This window comes from Pyxicephalus adspersus, chromosome 4 (genome assembly GCF_032062135.1).
Source record: "Pyxicephalus adspersus chromosome 4, UCB_Pads_2.0, whole genome shotgun sequence".
NCBI classification, from domain to species: domain Eukaryota; kingdom Metazoa; phylum Chordata; class Amphibia; order Anura; family Pyxicephalidae; genus Pyxicephalus; species Pyxicephalus adspersus.
Window position 1 is genome coordinate 143,411,201 of NC_092861.1, and position 19,185 is coordinate 143,430,385.

Here is a 19,185-nt window from a genome sequence, read left to right on the forward strand (position 1 = left end):
TGTTCTCCAAGAGTGGAGATTTTAATTATTTATGAAAACAGTCATTTACTTAAGGCCGGTGGAATAGCTATGGTCTATGGATCATAGCATAAATTTTCGACAGTTGCCCCCTTTAATCTAGGGTAAGCTCCTCCCGTGGTGTGAATCTTGCACAATTTTGGATGTGACCCTGATGGTAAGTAGTGCCACTGGCTGCAGAGGAGGGGCTGTACAGGAGACTGTTGGGGAAACAATGTGGGACTTACGTAGGTAGACACTATTGGGGAAGAAACGGGGCCCGAGAGTGGCAAAGAAAAAACAGAGACTGTGGGGATAAAACAGATATAAATTTTCCCCGAGCTTTGGATAGGGGACAGTCTAGGGACCTCTGCAAGGTGTCCATGTCCCCAGTTGGGAGATTCTATTTTTTGTCCTGGCAACCATTGCCAATAAGGCAAATAGTAAGGGGAAATTAAAAATTTTACAGTTGTTATTGGCACAGGACAGTTTTGGTACAACTGAGGTTTTTAATTATTCTTAAAGCATTCTCTATACAAAGATCACATCACAATACTATTTTGAATCTGATTTCTACCATTACCATTTAATTTGAAGGGCTCCTCCCATGTCAGAGAAATCATGTCCTCACGGTTACCCACTAGAGTCCATTTCGGTGGATGTATTCCCTGAGGTATGTCCTGATCAGTAGTCACTTGGCTCATATTGCTGAAACCGTGACCAGCACTATTCCAAGTCAATACTCGATATTCATATGTGGAGAAAGGATGCAAATTGGTATCTGGAGACACAAAAAAGTTGTGATGATGCTTTATATCAGATTAATTTATTAGGGTTCAAAGGGGGAAACAATCATAACATTGGAAGTCACCGGTCAATGGACAAAGAAAACTTTCCTACATTGGAAAACTGAGAAGCTTCTTTTGTCACATTTAATAAGGTGCTGGGCAAGTCTCTCTATATGTGCCAATTGTGGTACAAGACAATACAATAGAAAAGAAAATACACAAAAACACTACACAATGATCACTATGGCACAGCAGGGCTGGTTTTAGCCAAAATGGGACCTAGGGAAAATAAAAGTTTGTGGGTAAATGTAGAGCATTTAAACTCCCTGCAAATCCCGCCATTCTGTCAACAGGAACCCCGGAGAGGAGGGAACCCTGAGTATTTGTCCAGTTGAAGCTAAAATGGGCCCTGTATCAATGAAAAGGCAGCTTTGTCACTTTTGCCCCATATCACTTACATAACGGGCTGTTCCGTAATCCCCAGACAGGGATAATAACTTTCCTTGGGATTGTAGTGAAATTTGTCAGCTCACTGGATTTCTTGTGTGGTATTTTGCACATAAAGCACTTTTAATGTTTTTTTTTTTAGCAAACCAAATGGGTATTGTTAGGGTTTTTATACATTCAGGTCCCCTTTTTTTCATTTTTCAATAAGTAACATAAACATTACCAGTGAACAGATATGTGTGCGCATCCCCCTTGTAGATAATGTCTTCATCTGTTTGACAATCTGATCTTCCATCCTGCAGACTGCCATCATTGGATTTGCTCCCTTTAACCCAAAAACAGGAATCAGTGGAGGAGTTAAAGTTGCACTGTCCACAATGAGCAGTAGAAGATAAAGATGCAGGACACAAATTTCCGATGTAGCACATTCCCTCCTGAGTGAAAGGAAATTAAATAAGGTTATGAATTCTCAAGCTGATGAACATTTATTATAAACAGATACTGATAGTATGGGAATATACTAATAAATATTTTTACTTTATGGGAAAACTGACTAAGAGCATTTTTTTTTAAATTAAGGCAGAACATTTGGCAGAAGTTCCAAAGAGTCAACAACATAAATGTTTTTGTACTAAAATAGCATTTATCCAGAGATCTATTTTGCACTTATGCTGCTCTAGGCACATGATAATTATATGTCCCAACTTACCAGATGGGCCATTTTGTACTGTGGGACTTTTATACTAACCACATGTTCATGACAAGCCGAGCTGACCACCATGCAGACGTCTTAGATAGCTTTCTAGTGGACATGTCTGCACGTTTGGGACTCCTCCAAACAGTCCATGCACCCCACCATTTTTCTGATGAATTTACTCAAATCAGCAACAAAAACTGGAATTGCTCTGTTTGGTGCTCACCCTTCAACCCCATGGCCCACCAGTTCATAAACGTGGCAATACACTGCCTGACCTGACTGTGAGTAGGAACTGGGCTACCAAATACTTTCCTATTGGGTAATTACTTAACAATTACAACTTACTTTATAGTTCTTTGCCAGGAGCTTGGCATGTATTCTCCTACACTGTATTGTATTGTGTATTCTTCTACACTCTGCTGTATTATATTGTGTATTCTCTTAAACTGTATTGTGTTGTGTATTTTCCTACACCCTGCAGTTCTGTATTGTATTATATTGTGTAATTTCCTAGGTTGTATTGCATTGTGATGTCTATTTTCCTATACTGTACTGTAGTGGTGTCACACTGGGCTGCTGTCTTTGGATTACAAACTTTTGCTTCTTCTTGTTCCCTGTTCTCTATTACATAGGTGCAATGAGTTCTGTAACCCATAGAAGAGAACTTAGAAATCAGGTAATATTGTTTAGTTTAGTGTACTGGAAGTGGCAGGATCAACAGGTTTTTCCCATATTTTTTAACCAGAAAAAAACAAATGCAGCCATCAAATCTAGGGACCGGTAATCTACAATGTATTACATTTTCACTCTTTGGTTTATATAAACTTTAATGTTCAGAAAGTGTTGCCAAGTGCACTTCTATAGTTGTGCGAGAAGAGAGAAGAGCCAGATTTCTTTAATTACCTCGGTAAAGTCTTCTGTCGATGGCTTGCCAGAACAAACATGAGTCAGTGGATTATATCCAATTCCACTACAGCATTCCTCCCCTTCGGTAATCAGCTCGCCTTCACAGCATTTTAATGGTGTCCCATTATTTGGCTTTAGATGTGCCTTAAATTGTCCATTAGATGCCGCACAGCAAATTGTCTCTGACATGTTCACGTAGTCAGTGCCACAGCAGGACAGACCTACAAAACACAGCCATGCACATAATAAGGGACGGCCTGTGTAAGGTGCCAGCTACAATGTTCTTCATGGTTCAGCCTGTCTTGTTTTTTAATTTCACAGCAACAAACCCATTAGATAATAAACAACATTATCCAAAAAGAAAGATTTCAAAGTAGACAAAGTCACTCAATCTTCAGCTTTTATTTAAATGATGATTCTGCCAATAGGGTTCATGGTCAGGAATGACAACACATTGTCTCTATATCTTTATTACTTTTTCATTTTTTTATTTCTATATCTTTGAATCTGAGTAGTCAACCAAGCACATGGACTTGTGGTTGATTCAGAGCAGACTAACCCCACATATCCTACTGTTGTCACCAACAGGACCATCATAGTGTTTGAGAAATAGTATGCAACTAATTGTTTAACTATATCTATAGCTGTCAATACAGATGATATGGGCCCCCCAGGGGTGCAAGGGGCCCAGTCAGTTCTGGAAAAGATCTTAAAGAATTGCCAACTTAGAGAGAAGAACTAAATCTGAGTTCATGGGTGTTAGATTTTTCTATAATGCTGTGCCCACTTGCCCATTATAGCTTGCACTTATCTAGATAACAGGTCCAGGATCCTGTACCTGCTGCACCCCTCAAAGCCGCCATCTTTGCTTACAGGTTTTCTGGGTGCCACCATGATCTTCTTCAGCCATTGGGTGGGCACTAATGATGTTAAAGTTACATATTTCCTCCACATCTAGGTTCATTTCTGGCACCCCCAGAATAAAGCCAGATTTTATACTGCATGACACGCAAGAAAAAAATAACAAAAGCCACCCAGAAGGTTTTCTCTTCTGCAAAAATGTCTACCCCTCGTAATTTTTTGTTTTTTATGTTAGGCTTTAAATATTGAGTGCAACCATTTCTATGCATTAATCACAAGTTGATCTACGGAAACTAAAACTGCCTTTTTTTTGTCAGCTGATTTTGAAGCTCTTCTTGGGGGCAGCAAAGGTTTGGTGCATTAGGTAATGCATGTAATAAGTGTTGATTCACTGCAGGCCCATTCATTTGCATGTGAACCCACCCTGATTCTCTGAACAGCTCTGCCAGAACTCCAGACCACTAAAGTAGACCTATCACAAGATTTTTTAATTTACATAAAAGAGTGGATAATTCTTTTGTATAAATGTGTTTGTGGGTTATTTTTCTAAATTTCTAAAGACAGAGCAATACGGACTGTCGAGCTGTCTCTATATAGCCAAGCCTTTAGGAGTTTTCACTTGCAAAGTGAATTTTTAAACATTTTTTGATGAAAGAATGAAGTCACTTTCATTGGCTTGCATCCAATATTGGCTCTTGTAAAGGGCCTTGGTGCCCTTGGCCCTTCTAAGATTATTGTATGGACAAAATACCCCAAGCACAAGGCTGAGAAAGGTTGGGTCCAGGGACTGGCATAAATGCTTAATGTTCTCAGTATACTGCTGCAGAAATAGTGTCAGAACGCTACGTCAATGTGCCAACTCAATAAACAAACCCGTTACAAGCAAGGCATCTCCTGCAAAGTGTGACCTATTTCATAAAACTCAACCCTGATCCCAATAGCTTTAAGGGACTTCTGACGGGCCGACTCAAATTTTCATAATGAACGTTTCCAGCTTGGGAAAAGACGAAAACATAATAAGATGCGGCCTAGCGCGTAAAATTCTTTCTTTGACAGAAACGGAAATTTCAGCCAAGAATTCAGTCACATAACACAAAGTGACTCCCTTTCTAGTATCTTTAGTAAACCATTACTTTTTTAATTATTATCAACCTTGTTCCAGCGTGATAAATTGCTAATTACTTAATACCCTAATCAGCGCTCATTCTTTGCACAGATAAACTGTGACAGCGCCATTAATTTAAATAGTAATTTCACTTAATAGCCAGAACGGCACAGCAGATTTTTATGCAGCATTTTCTGAAGACTGCATCCATCACGGAGGAAATTCTGACATAAAGATGTCTGACGTGCACTAACTCACTTAGGAGGAGCAGATGTTGCCGAGCGCGCTTTGCTCGTTATTCCCAGAGTGCATCACTTCAGCATGAATGAGCTGCAAATGCAAGGGGTAGACAATGTTGTGAAGCCGCATGTTGTAGCCTCTGACCCCCCCTAATTTATCTCAGGACCCCTAGCACTTGACTTTTTGATCTTTACCTATCGAGGGGGAGATTGTGCTCAATTGTCATAGCAAAACAAACAAAGTCGAAGCAGATTCTACCCGCCACGTACAGGTGACTTGGAAAGCAATTTCTCAATTTATAATTTTTTTAAACATTTTGTGACTTGACTAAATGTGAATTATATGTTCCCTTCTGATACTGTTTGGCCCACGTCACACTGGAAATTTGAGCCATTGCATCTTGCCAGCTTGGAATGGCCATGCTGCAGCTGCCACTATAGACAATGGAGGGCGCTCCCTAGCTGGTGAAAATTGCTGCTCCCTAGGTAGCAAGGAAGCAATAACAATTTGACTACTTTGATTCACAAGGGAATAACACCAAAGAATAAGGTGAGAGAGCTCTTAACAAATTGTGTAGTTTGTGGGTTATCACAGTAAGAGGATCGAGAGTGTGACATGAGCCTTATTGTAGGGTCATCTAATGACCATCTTGGTGGCTTCATGGCACTTTATACCTTTAGATAATATAATTCTGTAATAGAAATATGATTTCCTGATATAGATTTTTGCATTGACAGACAAATAAAAAAATGGCAAAACAAGGGGTGGTTTGCCTCTATCAGTAAACCAGGTCTATGTTAAACATTTCTGGACCAGAAATTTGGTATTAATATTAATATACAGTATTTATTTTTTATTATTAATATTATTATTATTAATACACAGTTTTTTTATAGCACAGTCATATTACGCAGCGCTGTACAAAGTCCATAGTCGTGTCACTAACTGTCCCTCAAAGGAGCTCACAATCTAATGTCCCTACCATGTCAATATGTAGTCTAAGGCCAATTTAGGGGGAAGCTAATTAAACTAACTGCATGTTTTTTGGGATGTAGGAGGAAACCCACTCAGAAACGGGGAGAACCTGCAAACTCCATGCAGATAGTGTCCTGGCTGGGATTCGAACCTGGGACCTAGCGCTGCAAAGGCCGGAGGGCTAACCCCTGATATTTATATAGCGCCATTATATACAAAGTTCATAGTCATGTCACTTGCTGTTCTCAAAGAGGCCCACAAAACTCATCTAAGCAAAATTCTTAATAAATTTAGCCAATTCAACAATAATGAATTTTTGTAAGATTGAGTGAAAAAAATGATACCACCTCTAACTCAATTTGCTTTTTGTTGAAGTCTAGGGGTGAATATTTTGGTTTCCTTATTCAAGTTCCAAAAACATGCAATAAGATGAATTGGTTTCTTTTCAAAAAATTGACCTTAGACCGTGTTATACCATATGATTACTGTAAGGAAATGTGAGCCACTTGAGAGTGGGACAGTGAGTGATATGACTATGGACTTTGTAAAGTGATGCATAATATTTCAGCTCTATATAAATACAAGATCTATGAAGACATTATTGTCATAAGCGTGTTAAAGAACCCCTTTACCGATGGGAAAGGATACAAATCTCTTTGCTCCAAATTATCCTACCATAATCACCCTACAACCCCTAAATTTTAGGGGGATGGGATATAAGAAAAGCCTTGTCCATCAGTGTTGGGCCTTCCTATGTTGAGGCAAAGCATGGATCTGGTATTGTACTAGAAAGAAAGGGCACACAGGTAATTAGTCCATTGAAACATGAATATAAAATGTGGATTTTTGAATTATTAGGATGGGCAAACTTGCATCTCTAATTACTATCTATTAAATGCTGCAGTCAGTTTTCAGTATGATGGTGCTTACAAGCCAGTAGATGTTTTGCTAGCAACATTTGCTGATATGTTTGGATCAATTCACCATAACAGCTATTACTGGCTGAGAATCTCATTGCATGATGCTGGGAACCTTCTTTTGGTATCTAGATGTTCAGTCTCTGACAGTGACAATACATGCGGCAATTGTACTGTAGTCAGCAGTTAAAGGTGCATTTTTGTATTAATATTATTAATATTACATGAGTATTTCTATTTTGTCAGATAAAATATAAACACAATGGTATTCTCTCCTCTTAGATTGTAAGCTCTTCGGGGCAGGGTCATCTCCTCCTCCTGTATCATTGTTTGTATCTGTCTGTCATTTACAACCCCTATTTAAAGTACAGTGCTACGCAATATGTTGGCACTTTATACAGTTTAATTATAATAATAATATTAATAAATTTGAGTTTGCACTTCCAGCCTATATGGCATTTGTATAAAAAGAATGCCACATGAATACCATCTTTCCTCATCCTCACCCAGAATGAATGTTGTTTCATTTTCTAACTCGCTGTGTGTATCATTAATTATGTAATGGTGAATCATTTTAATTTGTTATAAATTACTTTTTATCATCCTTTTCTATCCTTTATCACAAATCAGCTCCTGATCTCTCACAGTCACTGCAGATATTTTAGCCCTAAAAGTACTGCAGTAACTGCTGGCTGTTATTTCTTAAAATAGGAATGCTGATGGTGATAACAGTGGACAATGCCTGAGTAAAGCTGCTTGTTGTCCCCATTGAAAGAGACAAAGCAAACAGGGGAGCCTAAACAAGGACTGTCCTAGTACAATCGTCATCATTAAAAATACATTGCCATGCTAAATCTTTAGTGATAAGATGTATGAAAAACAAAGGAGCCCATTAAAAAAAAAGTGAAGAGGGGAAAATAGTTTTTTTTTCTTCTCACTTTCAGAAATCCAATTGCTACTTTTATTACACGGTGTTCATAAAAGTGGAATCAGGTTTTGCTCCTTAGCAATCACTCTTCTAAAAGTGGAATACAGAGGTAACCTATCACTTGAATAGATTAAATCAGAAGATTAATTCACTTGAAAAGAGTAAGCCCCATTTTAGACTTGCAGTAAACCACTGTGTTGTATTACATGATCATGAAAACAGAAGAAAAAGTCACCAGCAATCTAAAGTACAGGATTCTTGTTTCATTGTAAAAGCACCATCACAACATGTAGGAAAGCCAACATTTCAGGGCCGGACATGGTCCCTTCCTCAAGGCTACATGAGGAATGGTTGGGGGTGGAACTGGGCATTGCATGACCAATTGCATTTCCAATCATTGTCATTCGACTGTATGAGAGTGGTATGGAACCACTTTGTGCAAGCGTTTGCATGTGTTTGTGTTTGCATTGCAGAAGAGTTCCTGGAAGTGGCATGCAGCTTTTGCTCAATGGCAATTTAGGCAAATGGGTTGACCTGTAGTGTGGTTTGCAGCTTCTGGAGGCAAAGCAAGAGTTTGCGATGTATCTGAGGGCAGCTAACCTTGCAGTTTTTGACTCAAAGTAGAACTAAACTAAAAACAAAAAAATCACACTCCCCTTTAATCTGGCAGGTCCCTTGATGGGCGCCACCTTCTTTGATCTTCACTTACGTCTTCTTCTTCGTTCTTCTTTCTTTGTCAACCGGTCTTGCACTGCGCAGGTGATGCGAGATCAGGTGATGTAGCCGCTGTGAAGGGGAAAAAATAAAGAAGAGCCGATCGAAGTGCGTATGCGTGAGATCGGTATCTCTTTCCCCTAGAAGGAAATGTCCCTTCTGTGCATGTGCAGAAGGAGCAGCCAGAGCCTTCCGGGATGCGTGACATAGGTATTCTAGAAGGCTCTGCGCTCCCATTAAGTCTTGATAGCCGGGGTGTTGAGTTTAGGTATCCTTTAACTAGTTTTAGGCTTAACTAGTTCTAGCTATGATCATCACTTTAAAAAGAAGCGTTACCTGGCCCATTAACTTTCATGGAGTGTACATACCTACATGTTCTAAAGTGGAGAAATGGAGAACTGGGTGTTTTAAAAAGCACAAATTTTCATTGATCTCTACATGGCATTGATTAGTTTGCAAGTGGTGTAAAGTATGGGTCCCCAAAAAGGTGGCAGTCAGGCTGATCACCACTTTATAAATCTGGGCACCAACACAACAATGCCATGATATAAAGGTGTTTGGTGAAGTGGTGACCTGGAATTTTCTTTTATTCAGCTTTTCTTTGACAAAATTATTTCCTTTTTTTTAAATACCCTTTTTTTCTGGCAACAGGCAGTTTTCCCCTTTATAAATAGGCCCAACAATAATATTAATAATATTAATATTTTACGTCTTGAGTGGGATAATTATTGTCAGCATCCTCAGCCAGCTGCACCTCTTGATCGCTCCCGTTTGCACCCTGCGATTTATGACTTACACATGCTGATGCTACATCTTGTCGCTTACTGTCACATCACATTTCCCCAGGAAAGTCAAGGAGAAAGTGTATCAGAAAAAAAAAATCTGTTTTCATGAAAAGCTGCCAACAATTATTTAATGTGCATCACAGAGCTGAAGGAATGTATAAACACAGCTGGCTGGTGAATTACTAATTCAATAAATCTGTAAAAGCGATGCTTTACAGCGAGCATTAGAGTTAAACGGCATAAGCTCTCCAGGCTGCACATCAGCTTTAACCGATATTAAGCTGAGGTTTGGTACGTGGCGCTTTGGATGCGTTGGCTGGAAGGCTGCTTTTCAGGTACGGCTGGAGTGAGGATCACAGATGTGGGAACAGCAGGTCTTACAGAGAAGCATTGAGGCTAAAATAGGATCATAAAAGCAAATCATTTCCTTAAGCTGTGCTTGTGCCCAATAACTGCAATTTTGTTAGAAAGGAGCTGTAGCCTGTCCTTACCAGCAGATGGCGCTGTGCTTATAATAAGCCATACCACAGAGCTGCACGTTGAGATGGCCAAGAGCAAAGTGCAATAAGTTGTGACAACTGCAGTAACAGGTTTAAAGTGTAAAAAGCCATTTTTTATCATTTTGGATAGGTAAGGGAACAGTTTGAACCTTCATTTTATTTTATTGCTGACGATAACTCATTTAGAGAAGTTCACCCTCCTTATTTGTTTTGATAATGATTGTCATTAAGGGAAAAAGTGATAGGAAATCCAAAATTTTAAATTATTACCAAAAAATAAATAGGGAAATCTACTAGCTGGGGAATTTGTTCTGGTGACAGCTGTCTAAGAAAAGAAGTGCAGTGGGCAGAAACTGAAGGGGATTCTCTCTAATGGGATACTATATTAAAAAGGGATTAGCTTAGGATATACGGTAAAGCGGAAGGAATGTTCCACTTTAAAAATTTGCGACCCAGCAAGGATTTACTTTAAAAAGGGAAAAGTATTGTCCTTCTGCATCTGCTTAACTACCATCCTAAAAATCGAGCTGTGCATGCAGGGGAAGCTGGGATGTGCCAGGGGAAGCGAGCACATGCTAGGTTCCCCAGTGCTGGAACTAAATTACCTTTCATTCCAATCAAAATGGCCAAAGAGCGAAAGAAGAAGATGGTGGCATCCTCTATCACTTCTGCAATAACAAATCTTTCATTTTTTTTAGGTGTTGGGTTTAGTTTCACTTTAATAACCACCAACTTCATAACTGGAGAAATCCAACGACTAGCCTTTCTTTGTCAGGTGCTCTGTGTCCCAGGTGCTGGCTTAGCATAGAATGGAGCTTATCCCCTTACTGCATCATCAGCTGCACACTGATGATGCCAGTGATCTGTACAATTTTATTACTACAGGCACAATGCACATGGAAGCTCCATCCTGGACCTGGCTTCTCTGACGCATTTTACCTTTCAATAAGCTATACCAATAAGCATGAAATGCGTTAGCCGAGGAACTTCCCTAAAAAAAGAGTTAAACCTTGTCACTAAATGCAAGGCACAATGTAAACCAGAGTTTCCCTTTTAACATGGGGGAACCCTTGAAATAACTTTCATGTCTTCAGGGATTCCCTTCTATAATTACTATATTCACAGATTACAGTATATTAGTGTCATGGGCAGCAGAAAGAATACCTCTTACATTGCTGGCCATTGGAAGAGATGTGTCCTCAGTCTCTGACAGTCTAATGCAGCCTTTTCTACCTGTTTAACATAGGGGAACCCCCTTGAAATAACTTTTAGGGAATCCCCTTCCATATTTCTTATATCCACAGCTCGCAGTACATTAGTGTGGTGGTCATTGGGCTGAATCTATCTTATATTACTGATCAATGTAACCCTTACAGATAGCCAAAAAGACCATTGGTGTCACTTAAACTGACCTGAGAATGACAAACTTCTCGTTGTTTAAGGGACCCCTAACAACCTCTGGAGGAAACCTGGTTGAGAAGCACTAATACAGAATAACCATGCACAATATATATAAAATATATCCTAATAATAATACTAAGCCAGACCTTGGATTTTCTACTTCTTTAATGCCAGATAAAATAATTTTACGTAGTCTTTCAATATTATCAGAATTGCTCTTGGTCCAATAACGATGATCACATAGAAGAGAAGCTTCATTAGTCACTAAGAAAAAGTCCACTAATAAGCTTTCAGCCCCTTAGAGAAAAATGCCCAATATTTCACAATTCCCACAATCCACTGCACATTAGAGAAGGAGAGACAATGTAATCCATCCCCTCATTGCGGAAATCTTTTTTTTTAGGTGCAGCCGGCAATAAAACAATTGCGCTAATGTCAAATTAAATTGGCTGTTAGTTGTGGAAGAAGTTTACACCGAATTGCAGCTCTCTGCGAATCCATTAGAAGCATTTGAGTCTGTGAATTAAGGGAAATTAACGTGAGCAATGAATTTAAGGCTAATAAAAATTATTAGGTGTACTGAAATTTCAATGATACTGTCTGGTGCCATAAAGCAAGTCATGGCGGGATCTGCGATGCGTCTTGTTTTTAAATAGGACTTTCATTACGGCAGACTTTTTCCCCACGGCTGGAGGTTATGGGTAATGCGTGGTGTGTACATTCTCGTGACGTGTAGTCTATTCCATAAGATTTTTACAACACTTGAATATTTCCTGGGATATTCATTGGCACTGAGCAGGAGATTTCAAAGCAAAAACAGCAATTTTTTTAAATGTTTTTGCAAAAATTTTGTTAACATTACCCTTTATTTCGACATGTGGTAGGCGGGGAAAGAAATTTGGATCCCCCAGAACATGTTTAGAAAACCGTAAAATGTGCCCCTAGCTCTGGGCCCTCATTAAACCGGAGGAGCTTCAGAATTGATAATTTAGGGTAGAACCAGGAAACCAGTTTTATTATCATGTGACGTCTGGCACTGAAAAGCCGCCATGTTTTTTTTCTCTAATACATGGTGAATTGTGGTCTCCAATAAAAAAATAAAAAAACAAAAAAATAAAAATAAAAAGCATGGTTGAAATTTAATAAAAGGTGTGAAATATAAATTTAAAAGTCAGCTGGGGTTAATTTTTACCTTGGGAGCTTTAAGTTCCCATTGGTCCCCTGACCCCCCAGCAATTTTGGTGTATATGCCATGGTCAGGGGCTTTGTAATGAACACTCAGGAGTCTATTTATAAAGCAGTGAATATGACGTTCATTAAAACTGTACCTAGTGGAGAATCTTCCAGGTCCATGTATACTAAAAAACACTCACTGCTTTTTTTTTTTTGATTCACTGCTTTTTAACTAGACCCCAAAATCACATTTTCCCAGCTGTAGGCATTTTATTTTTTTAACCCAAGATTCACCCGATGTTTATCAAAAATATACAGATTTTTCACACTGGACAAATTTAGAAAATGTAAACCAACTTCTATTTATGAGTTGAATCTAATTTGTGAATTTGGAAAAACGGGTGATGTTTTTTTTACATAGACCCTTATACTTTAACATTGAGTTTCAACATGTACCCCTGACCCCCCTGACCTTCAGCAATTTTGGTAACAATGCTACAGTCAATGGCTTTGCAATATAAGATGTATTTTAACTTATTGGGTCCTGATATATTAAAGCTCTCCAAGACCGGAGAAGGTTGAATATCATTGGAGAACCTAGAGATCTAGCAAACCCAGAATGAATCTAGTCCAGAATTGAAAACATTTGCCAACTAATAGCAAACAAATTTTTAGGTCATTCCAGATTTGCTGGATCAACCAGGTTCTTGATAATCTATCTTCACTGGTCTTGAACAGCTTGAATGAGGCTCATTGTGCACAGATGGTGATAACACAGGAAAATGCAAGAGCACCCCTTGTCTCCATTGAAAGGGTGACAACACAGGAGAACAGCTGTAAGACAAGGACAGGGGGTTGTCACCCTATAACAGGAAGTGCCAACACAAAGATGCAGACTCACCAGGAAATATTTAAATAAAAGCTGCAGAATATATATTGAGAACTACTTAACTAACATTTTTAAAGCTAATTTGATATTTTAGTCTATAGGTTTACAAATGCTTTATTCTACAGCACCCAAATCTCCTCCATACAGAAAGAAATCCTTAATGATCAGTGACGCCCAACCCTATGATAAATCTGGGCACAGAAAAAGTAAAACGCAGAGGGCTGTGCGAATATTAGCCTAGGACAAGCAGTCTATAAATAAGCCGTAGTAAAAGCCGGTAGTACACAGGGAATATATGGCCACCATTGTCGGTGTTCATTCACATGGTGGAATGCAAAGCATGTTCCGTCTCCCCCGGGCACCTGTATCCCGCTCCTACACAACCCATCCTACGCCCGGAGAGAGCACTAAAATGGAAATGCTGCTCTGGCACTTCCCTCCCAACAGCATCTGTTAATTCACTCCATTTATAAAATACATATTGACAAAGACAACTGAACTGGGACAAAGGAGATTTGATTTGGTGTGAGAAAGTCAATTCAATGTTATTTTTGTTAAAGGACGTCTTACTTGGCAAATACATATTTATAAAATGAAGTGTCTGGTTAACCGAATGAGTCAACAGCATTGTTATTTTATTAAACATTGTGTTTTGCCTTTTTAAATAAAATTATTCATGATAATTTATTTTTTTTATTTTTTTATGTATTTTGTGTTTTTTACATGGTGTCATACCCACAGAAACATAGGAGTTTAAATACATTTTATTTTTATTTTTTTGGTTTTAGGCCACTTATACAAAACTATAACAATTTAGTTCTAACTTAATTCCTGAAATGAATCAAAACACACAAGACATGTGATCTTTCTGAACCTCAAGACTTTGATCAGGATCATGTTATTGAAGGTCACGGGTCCTCTTTTTAGGTGCTCAGAATGAGACATTTAAATAAATGATTGGTGTCATATACGTATGATGTATAAATTCACCCGGCTTTATATTCACCCATAAAAGAGGGACAATTGAGGTGGCGAAGGAACGGAGGAAGTTAGACTACAAAGAGGATAATTCCTCCAAATCAGAGACAGGTGGGAGGTATGAAGAGGGATAGGGCTTCCATATCAGGGGTAGGTAAAAGATATACAATCTCTCCAAACCAGGGAACGTTAGGAGTGAAGAGGGACAGACCCTTTATATCAGAGACAGGTGGGGGGTATGAAGAGGAACAGTCCCTCCAAATCAGGGACAGTAAAGATGTATGAAGAGGGATAGTCCCTTCTAATCAGGAGCTGCTAGGAGGTGTAATGAGGGACAGTTTCTTCAAATCAGGGACAACTGAGAAGTATGAGGAGGAACATTTCCGGATGTTGAAGGACAGTTGGGAGGTGTGAAGAGGGACAGTCCCTACAAATCAAGGACAGGTGGAATATAGGAAGAGGGGCAGTTCCGGAAATTGAGGGAGAGTTAGAGGTATGAAGAGGGAAAGAACCTCTATAAGATATATATGTTGTCTTCAATATATGATACGATTATTATTATTATTATTATTATTACTAATAATAAACAGTATTTATATAGTGCTAACATATTACACAGCACTGTACAATAAATAGGATTTGCAGACAGTGACACTTGAGGAGGAGGGGACCCTGCTCCTGAGAGCTTACAGTCTAAGAGGTGGGGAAGCAGAATACAATAGGAGAGGAGATATGGAATGGTTGGTGAGTAGTGAGGGTTTTAAGAGACAGAAGAAAATGGGTAGGGAAGTTTGAAAAGATTAGTTTTGAAGGCTCTTTTAAAGGATCAGAAAGTAGGAGCAAGCCGAATAGGATGAGGAAGACCATTCCAGAGAGTCAGGGCGTGTGTGTAAGTCACAGCTGTGCGTGTGAAGAGGTTATGAGTGAGGAAGTCATTAGTTGGTCATTGGAGGAGTGAAGAGAGCGGCTAGGAGAGTTTTATTCTATCAGGTCAGAAAGGTAAGTGAGACAAAACTGTGGACAGATTTGAAAGCAAAGCACAGGAGCTTGGATTATACAAACATACAAAATACAAAGATTTCTATACAAACCTCTGGATTGGCTGTAGATGGATCCCTTCTGCCCATCACCACAACAGATGGAGTTCTGGGGAACAGTTTTTCCACCACAACACTGCAGATTATATCCATCATGGAGGACTCCCCCACAACATATCTGGTATCCAGAGATTGAGTACGGACGGCCACCACAGCAGGAATTTCCTTCACCGATGAAGACTTCATTCTGAATTCTGTCATAGCAGCAAACCTCACCTGTTCAAAGAATACAAAATACAGGTTTCTATATATAAAAATGCATTTGGTCATCAACTGATTATGGAAATTACCAACTTCTCTAAAAATACAAATACACATATTTCAAAGGATGATTCACCCTATGTGAATTTTATTAAACCAATATTTTTTTTCAGTTTCATTTAGAAGTGACCTTAAGTTTTTCAAAAATGGGGAAAACAAAGTCACTTGTTTAGCTGCTACCAATTCCCATGTGTTAGAACTTTAGCATATTTGCCCCAACCCAATCCCCACCAACAAAGCCACTTCTCTTCTCCATCACCTCAGTATTCCATGGCTAAAAGATAGCCAACTAAGTCACCAATCTAAGCTTGTAGACTCTGTGGCCACCAAAGAAAATTTGCTCAATTCTACCTTTGTTCATAAGCACCTGGTGGTGCAAGCTTTATTGTATTTTGGTGTGTGCATAGGAGGTCTCCTTTAAAGGTTCCACATTGGAAATTTGTAATCAGACAGGTCCTTATTGCAGAAAAGGATAGGCGATATCCCTTCTGCATTAAAAAAAAACACTTACCTGCCTGATTGCCGTCTTCTCCTGAAGAAAATGCTGAGTTGCTTATGAGCAGCTCATAGTGCCTGCCAGGACTGAATAAACTCCTGCACACCTGTACGGGAATCACGCCATTCCAGCTAGCCAATCAAAATGGCTTGTGCACTTTTTACGCTGCCAGTACATACTGTACTCAATCTGTTGCTATCTCAACCACAGTGGCTGGGATCTGACACTTCTGAACCTCACAAGGGAGATTGGGATCCCGTCTCCGCCCTGAAGGTTGCAGTGACTATTCCGGGTTACTACAAGGCCTAGGGTAGGTGAGCCTAAAACCTTTTTTGGAGAGGGGCTTTAGGGAGGAAGCACATGTTTAAACATGTAAAATAATCATGTCTACTGGAGAGCCCAAGGCTTTCTCTTTAAATCAAATCTGCAGCTGCTACTGAAGCCCCAGGTTTTTTTTTTTAAAAACTTTTACTGCCATGCCTTTATATTTATTATGGTGGCAGTGAAAGGGTTAAGGATGAGTGAGCTGCTCTAATTCTGTTCTTCCAAACTGCATTCATGTTCTTGTATATTAATGTTCCTAGAATAACATTTGCCATCTGCTGGTCAATAATTGGCACTGCAGTTTTTGCGTGCACACCTGACTTTCTTAGTGGACCTTAATGTAAGGCCAGAAGTTCAAGTCTGTGCCTGCTCAGCAGGTTTTGTCTGTTTGCTCATGACCTGGATAGAGGTTTTATCTCTTTCCCTTCTATCTGACTGTTCATGCCTTTATTATTCTATATTGTTTGTATGTTTTTGTACCTAGCTTGTTTGGGTTTAATCTTATCTTTGGCCTGTTTTCTCTGCTTTTGTCAGTTATAGCTCCATTGACCTGCCTGGAACCTGGTGTTTGTCTGCCCCTGACCTGGCCATCACCCTGCTGACTTTGTTCCTATAATTTGCTTTGACCATCTGTCTGAGAGCTTATACTGCTTTAACATCTGTCCTGCCTGTTGTTGCCTGTTCCCACTGGCAATACAGAGGGTCTACCGAACTCCGTGACACATGGCAGACCTGGTTTGTTTTATCAATTATCCTTTGGCATATTGTCCATGTCTCAACCTCTTCCTTCTGTTATGATCCAGATCTTCATACACCAATCTAACCCATTAAAATCCAGATCTGCCTGCCCTAACCCTGGTCTGTTTCTTGACACCAGGAGCTTTTCATTATGCTCCCGTTCCAATATTATGCTCAAAAATCATGATGCTAGTAACAGGTACAGGAGGTACCAGCATTCCTATCAGCAGTCATTTAGATACGTGACAACACCTCAAAATGTGCCTGATTTAATAAAACTATCCAAGACTGGAGAGGATAGACTTTCATGGGAGAACCTGGGTGATCCAGGAAACATTGAATGCATTTGGTTCAGGATTTAAAGGACTTTCCAATTAATAGCAAATGCTTTTTAGGAAATCCATTCCATGTTTGCTGGATCACCCACATTTCCCCATGATAGTCTATCTTCTCCAGTCTTGGAGGATTAATCAGGCCCATTATGTAGGCAAGCATTGTCTAAATACAAGGGGCTACTTGAATCTCGATGTCCATTGTGTAGTTCTTCCACATTTTTGCAGTAACCCAGCAATAAACAACTTATTTATTTTATCCCTATTAGGGATGCTGCGGTCTCACCTAGTGCTAAGCTACCGGTCTTGTATCCACCCTTTGAAACTTCTGCCAGTAGGCTGTAGTGGGTGGGCTGAATGTGTCCCACCCATATCTCTGCTCTCTGCACAGACCATAGACAGCTTGGTGTAAACTACCATTGTAAAATGAAATATTTGGGTGTGCCAATATGTTTGGTGAGCACAAAGGGATTTTATTTGCTTTTAGCTATTACGAATTGCAATTATTATTTTTTTTTGTGCTGGAGTTCACCTTCAAAGAATAATAGCACCCATAAACCTTTATTTGACATTTCTACAACCTAGGTAGCATTTGTCATCCAGCATTATATCAACATCTGAAACGGAATAAGAAATCTCAATTGACCAAAGAGTCTGTGTGCAATTCCAAGCAGATAAGTAGTGTCGGAAAGAGGCAAATTACAGCTAAATGATACAGAATAATTAATCACAGCTAATTACAATTTTTATCATGTTGACATGTATAATTATTTTAAGGAAAGGTTTAATCACTGTGGACATCCCCTTTAGTCTCAAATTACCTTGCTGATGTTGACTCTGTTCCCACTTCTCCCATTAACCCAAATAAAGAGAAACACATTGAGGGAATCAGGAAAAGGATCCAATTAGATCAACCACTGGGCACTTTTGTTATATGGGCATTGAAAGTAAGATCTTTGCCTCTGGTAGATCTCCACCTACCTGGTGTGCCCATTACAGAAGGGTCTCTCTATTTGACATGGCAGTCAGAGAATGTAGCGGAAATTTAGGCAGGAAAACCAAAAAGAGCTACCAGGGACCTCAAAGGTACATAACCCCTGAATTGTTGGTTTCCTAGTGGACATCAGGCTCCAGTTCACAGAATTTATGAATAATTACTGCAAACTGCCCAAGCTCTAAAGTAATCCTAAACCACAACATATCACCATCATATTTCACAGTTGGTATGAAGATCATCTTTTGAAATGATGTCTTCCATTTGCTTCTGTCTACTGTTACTGAAGCAAAACAACTTTATCTTTGATAAAGAGATGCAGCAGAAGAGGAGCGGTTGGAAGGATGGATGAGTCTGGCTGCAGCATTCAAAATAGATTGTAGTGGAGAGTCGTGTTAGTGGAATACCAGGGAGGAGGAGGTTACAGTAGTCCAGACGGGAGATGATGAGAGTGTGTAGAAGGAGTTTGGTGGTCTCTCAAGACAGGTAGGGGCGGATTTTGGAGATTTTATCCAGGTTGAGTTTCAGAAATCAGTCAGATATCCATGATGAGATGGCTGACAGGCAGGCAAATCTTGTTCAAGACTGAGGGAGACAGGTTAGGGGTGGACAGATAGATTTGAGTGTCATCAGCATACAGAT

At 39.4% G+C, this 19,185-nt stretch overlaps 1 protein-coding gene across 4 annotated transcripts in view; it reads right to left on the reverse strand.

Moving 5' to 3' along the window:
• USH2A (usherin) overlaps positions 1-19,185 on the reverse strand; it is a 371,236-nt gene that overhangs the window by 80,149 nt on the left and 271,902 nt on the right. For all 4 annotated transcript variants that reach the window (XM_072409865.1, XM_072409864.1, XM_072409867.1 and 1 more), the window contains 4 exons: positions 15,393-15,614; positions 2,833-3,056; positions 1,456-1,666; positions 581-778 (listed from right to left, as the gene is read on the reverse strand). In XM_072409865.1, the coding sequence (XP_072265966.1) occupies positions 581-778; positions 1,456-1,666; positions 2,833-3,056; positions 15,393-15,614 (855 nt within the window). The remainder of the gene's footprint in view (positions 1-580; positions 779-1,455; positions 1,667-2,832; positions 3,057-15,392; positions 15,615-19,185) is intronic.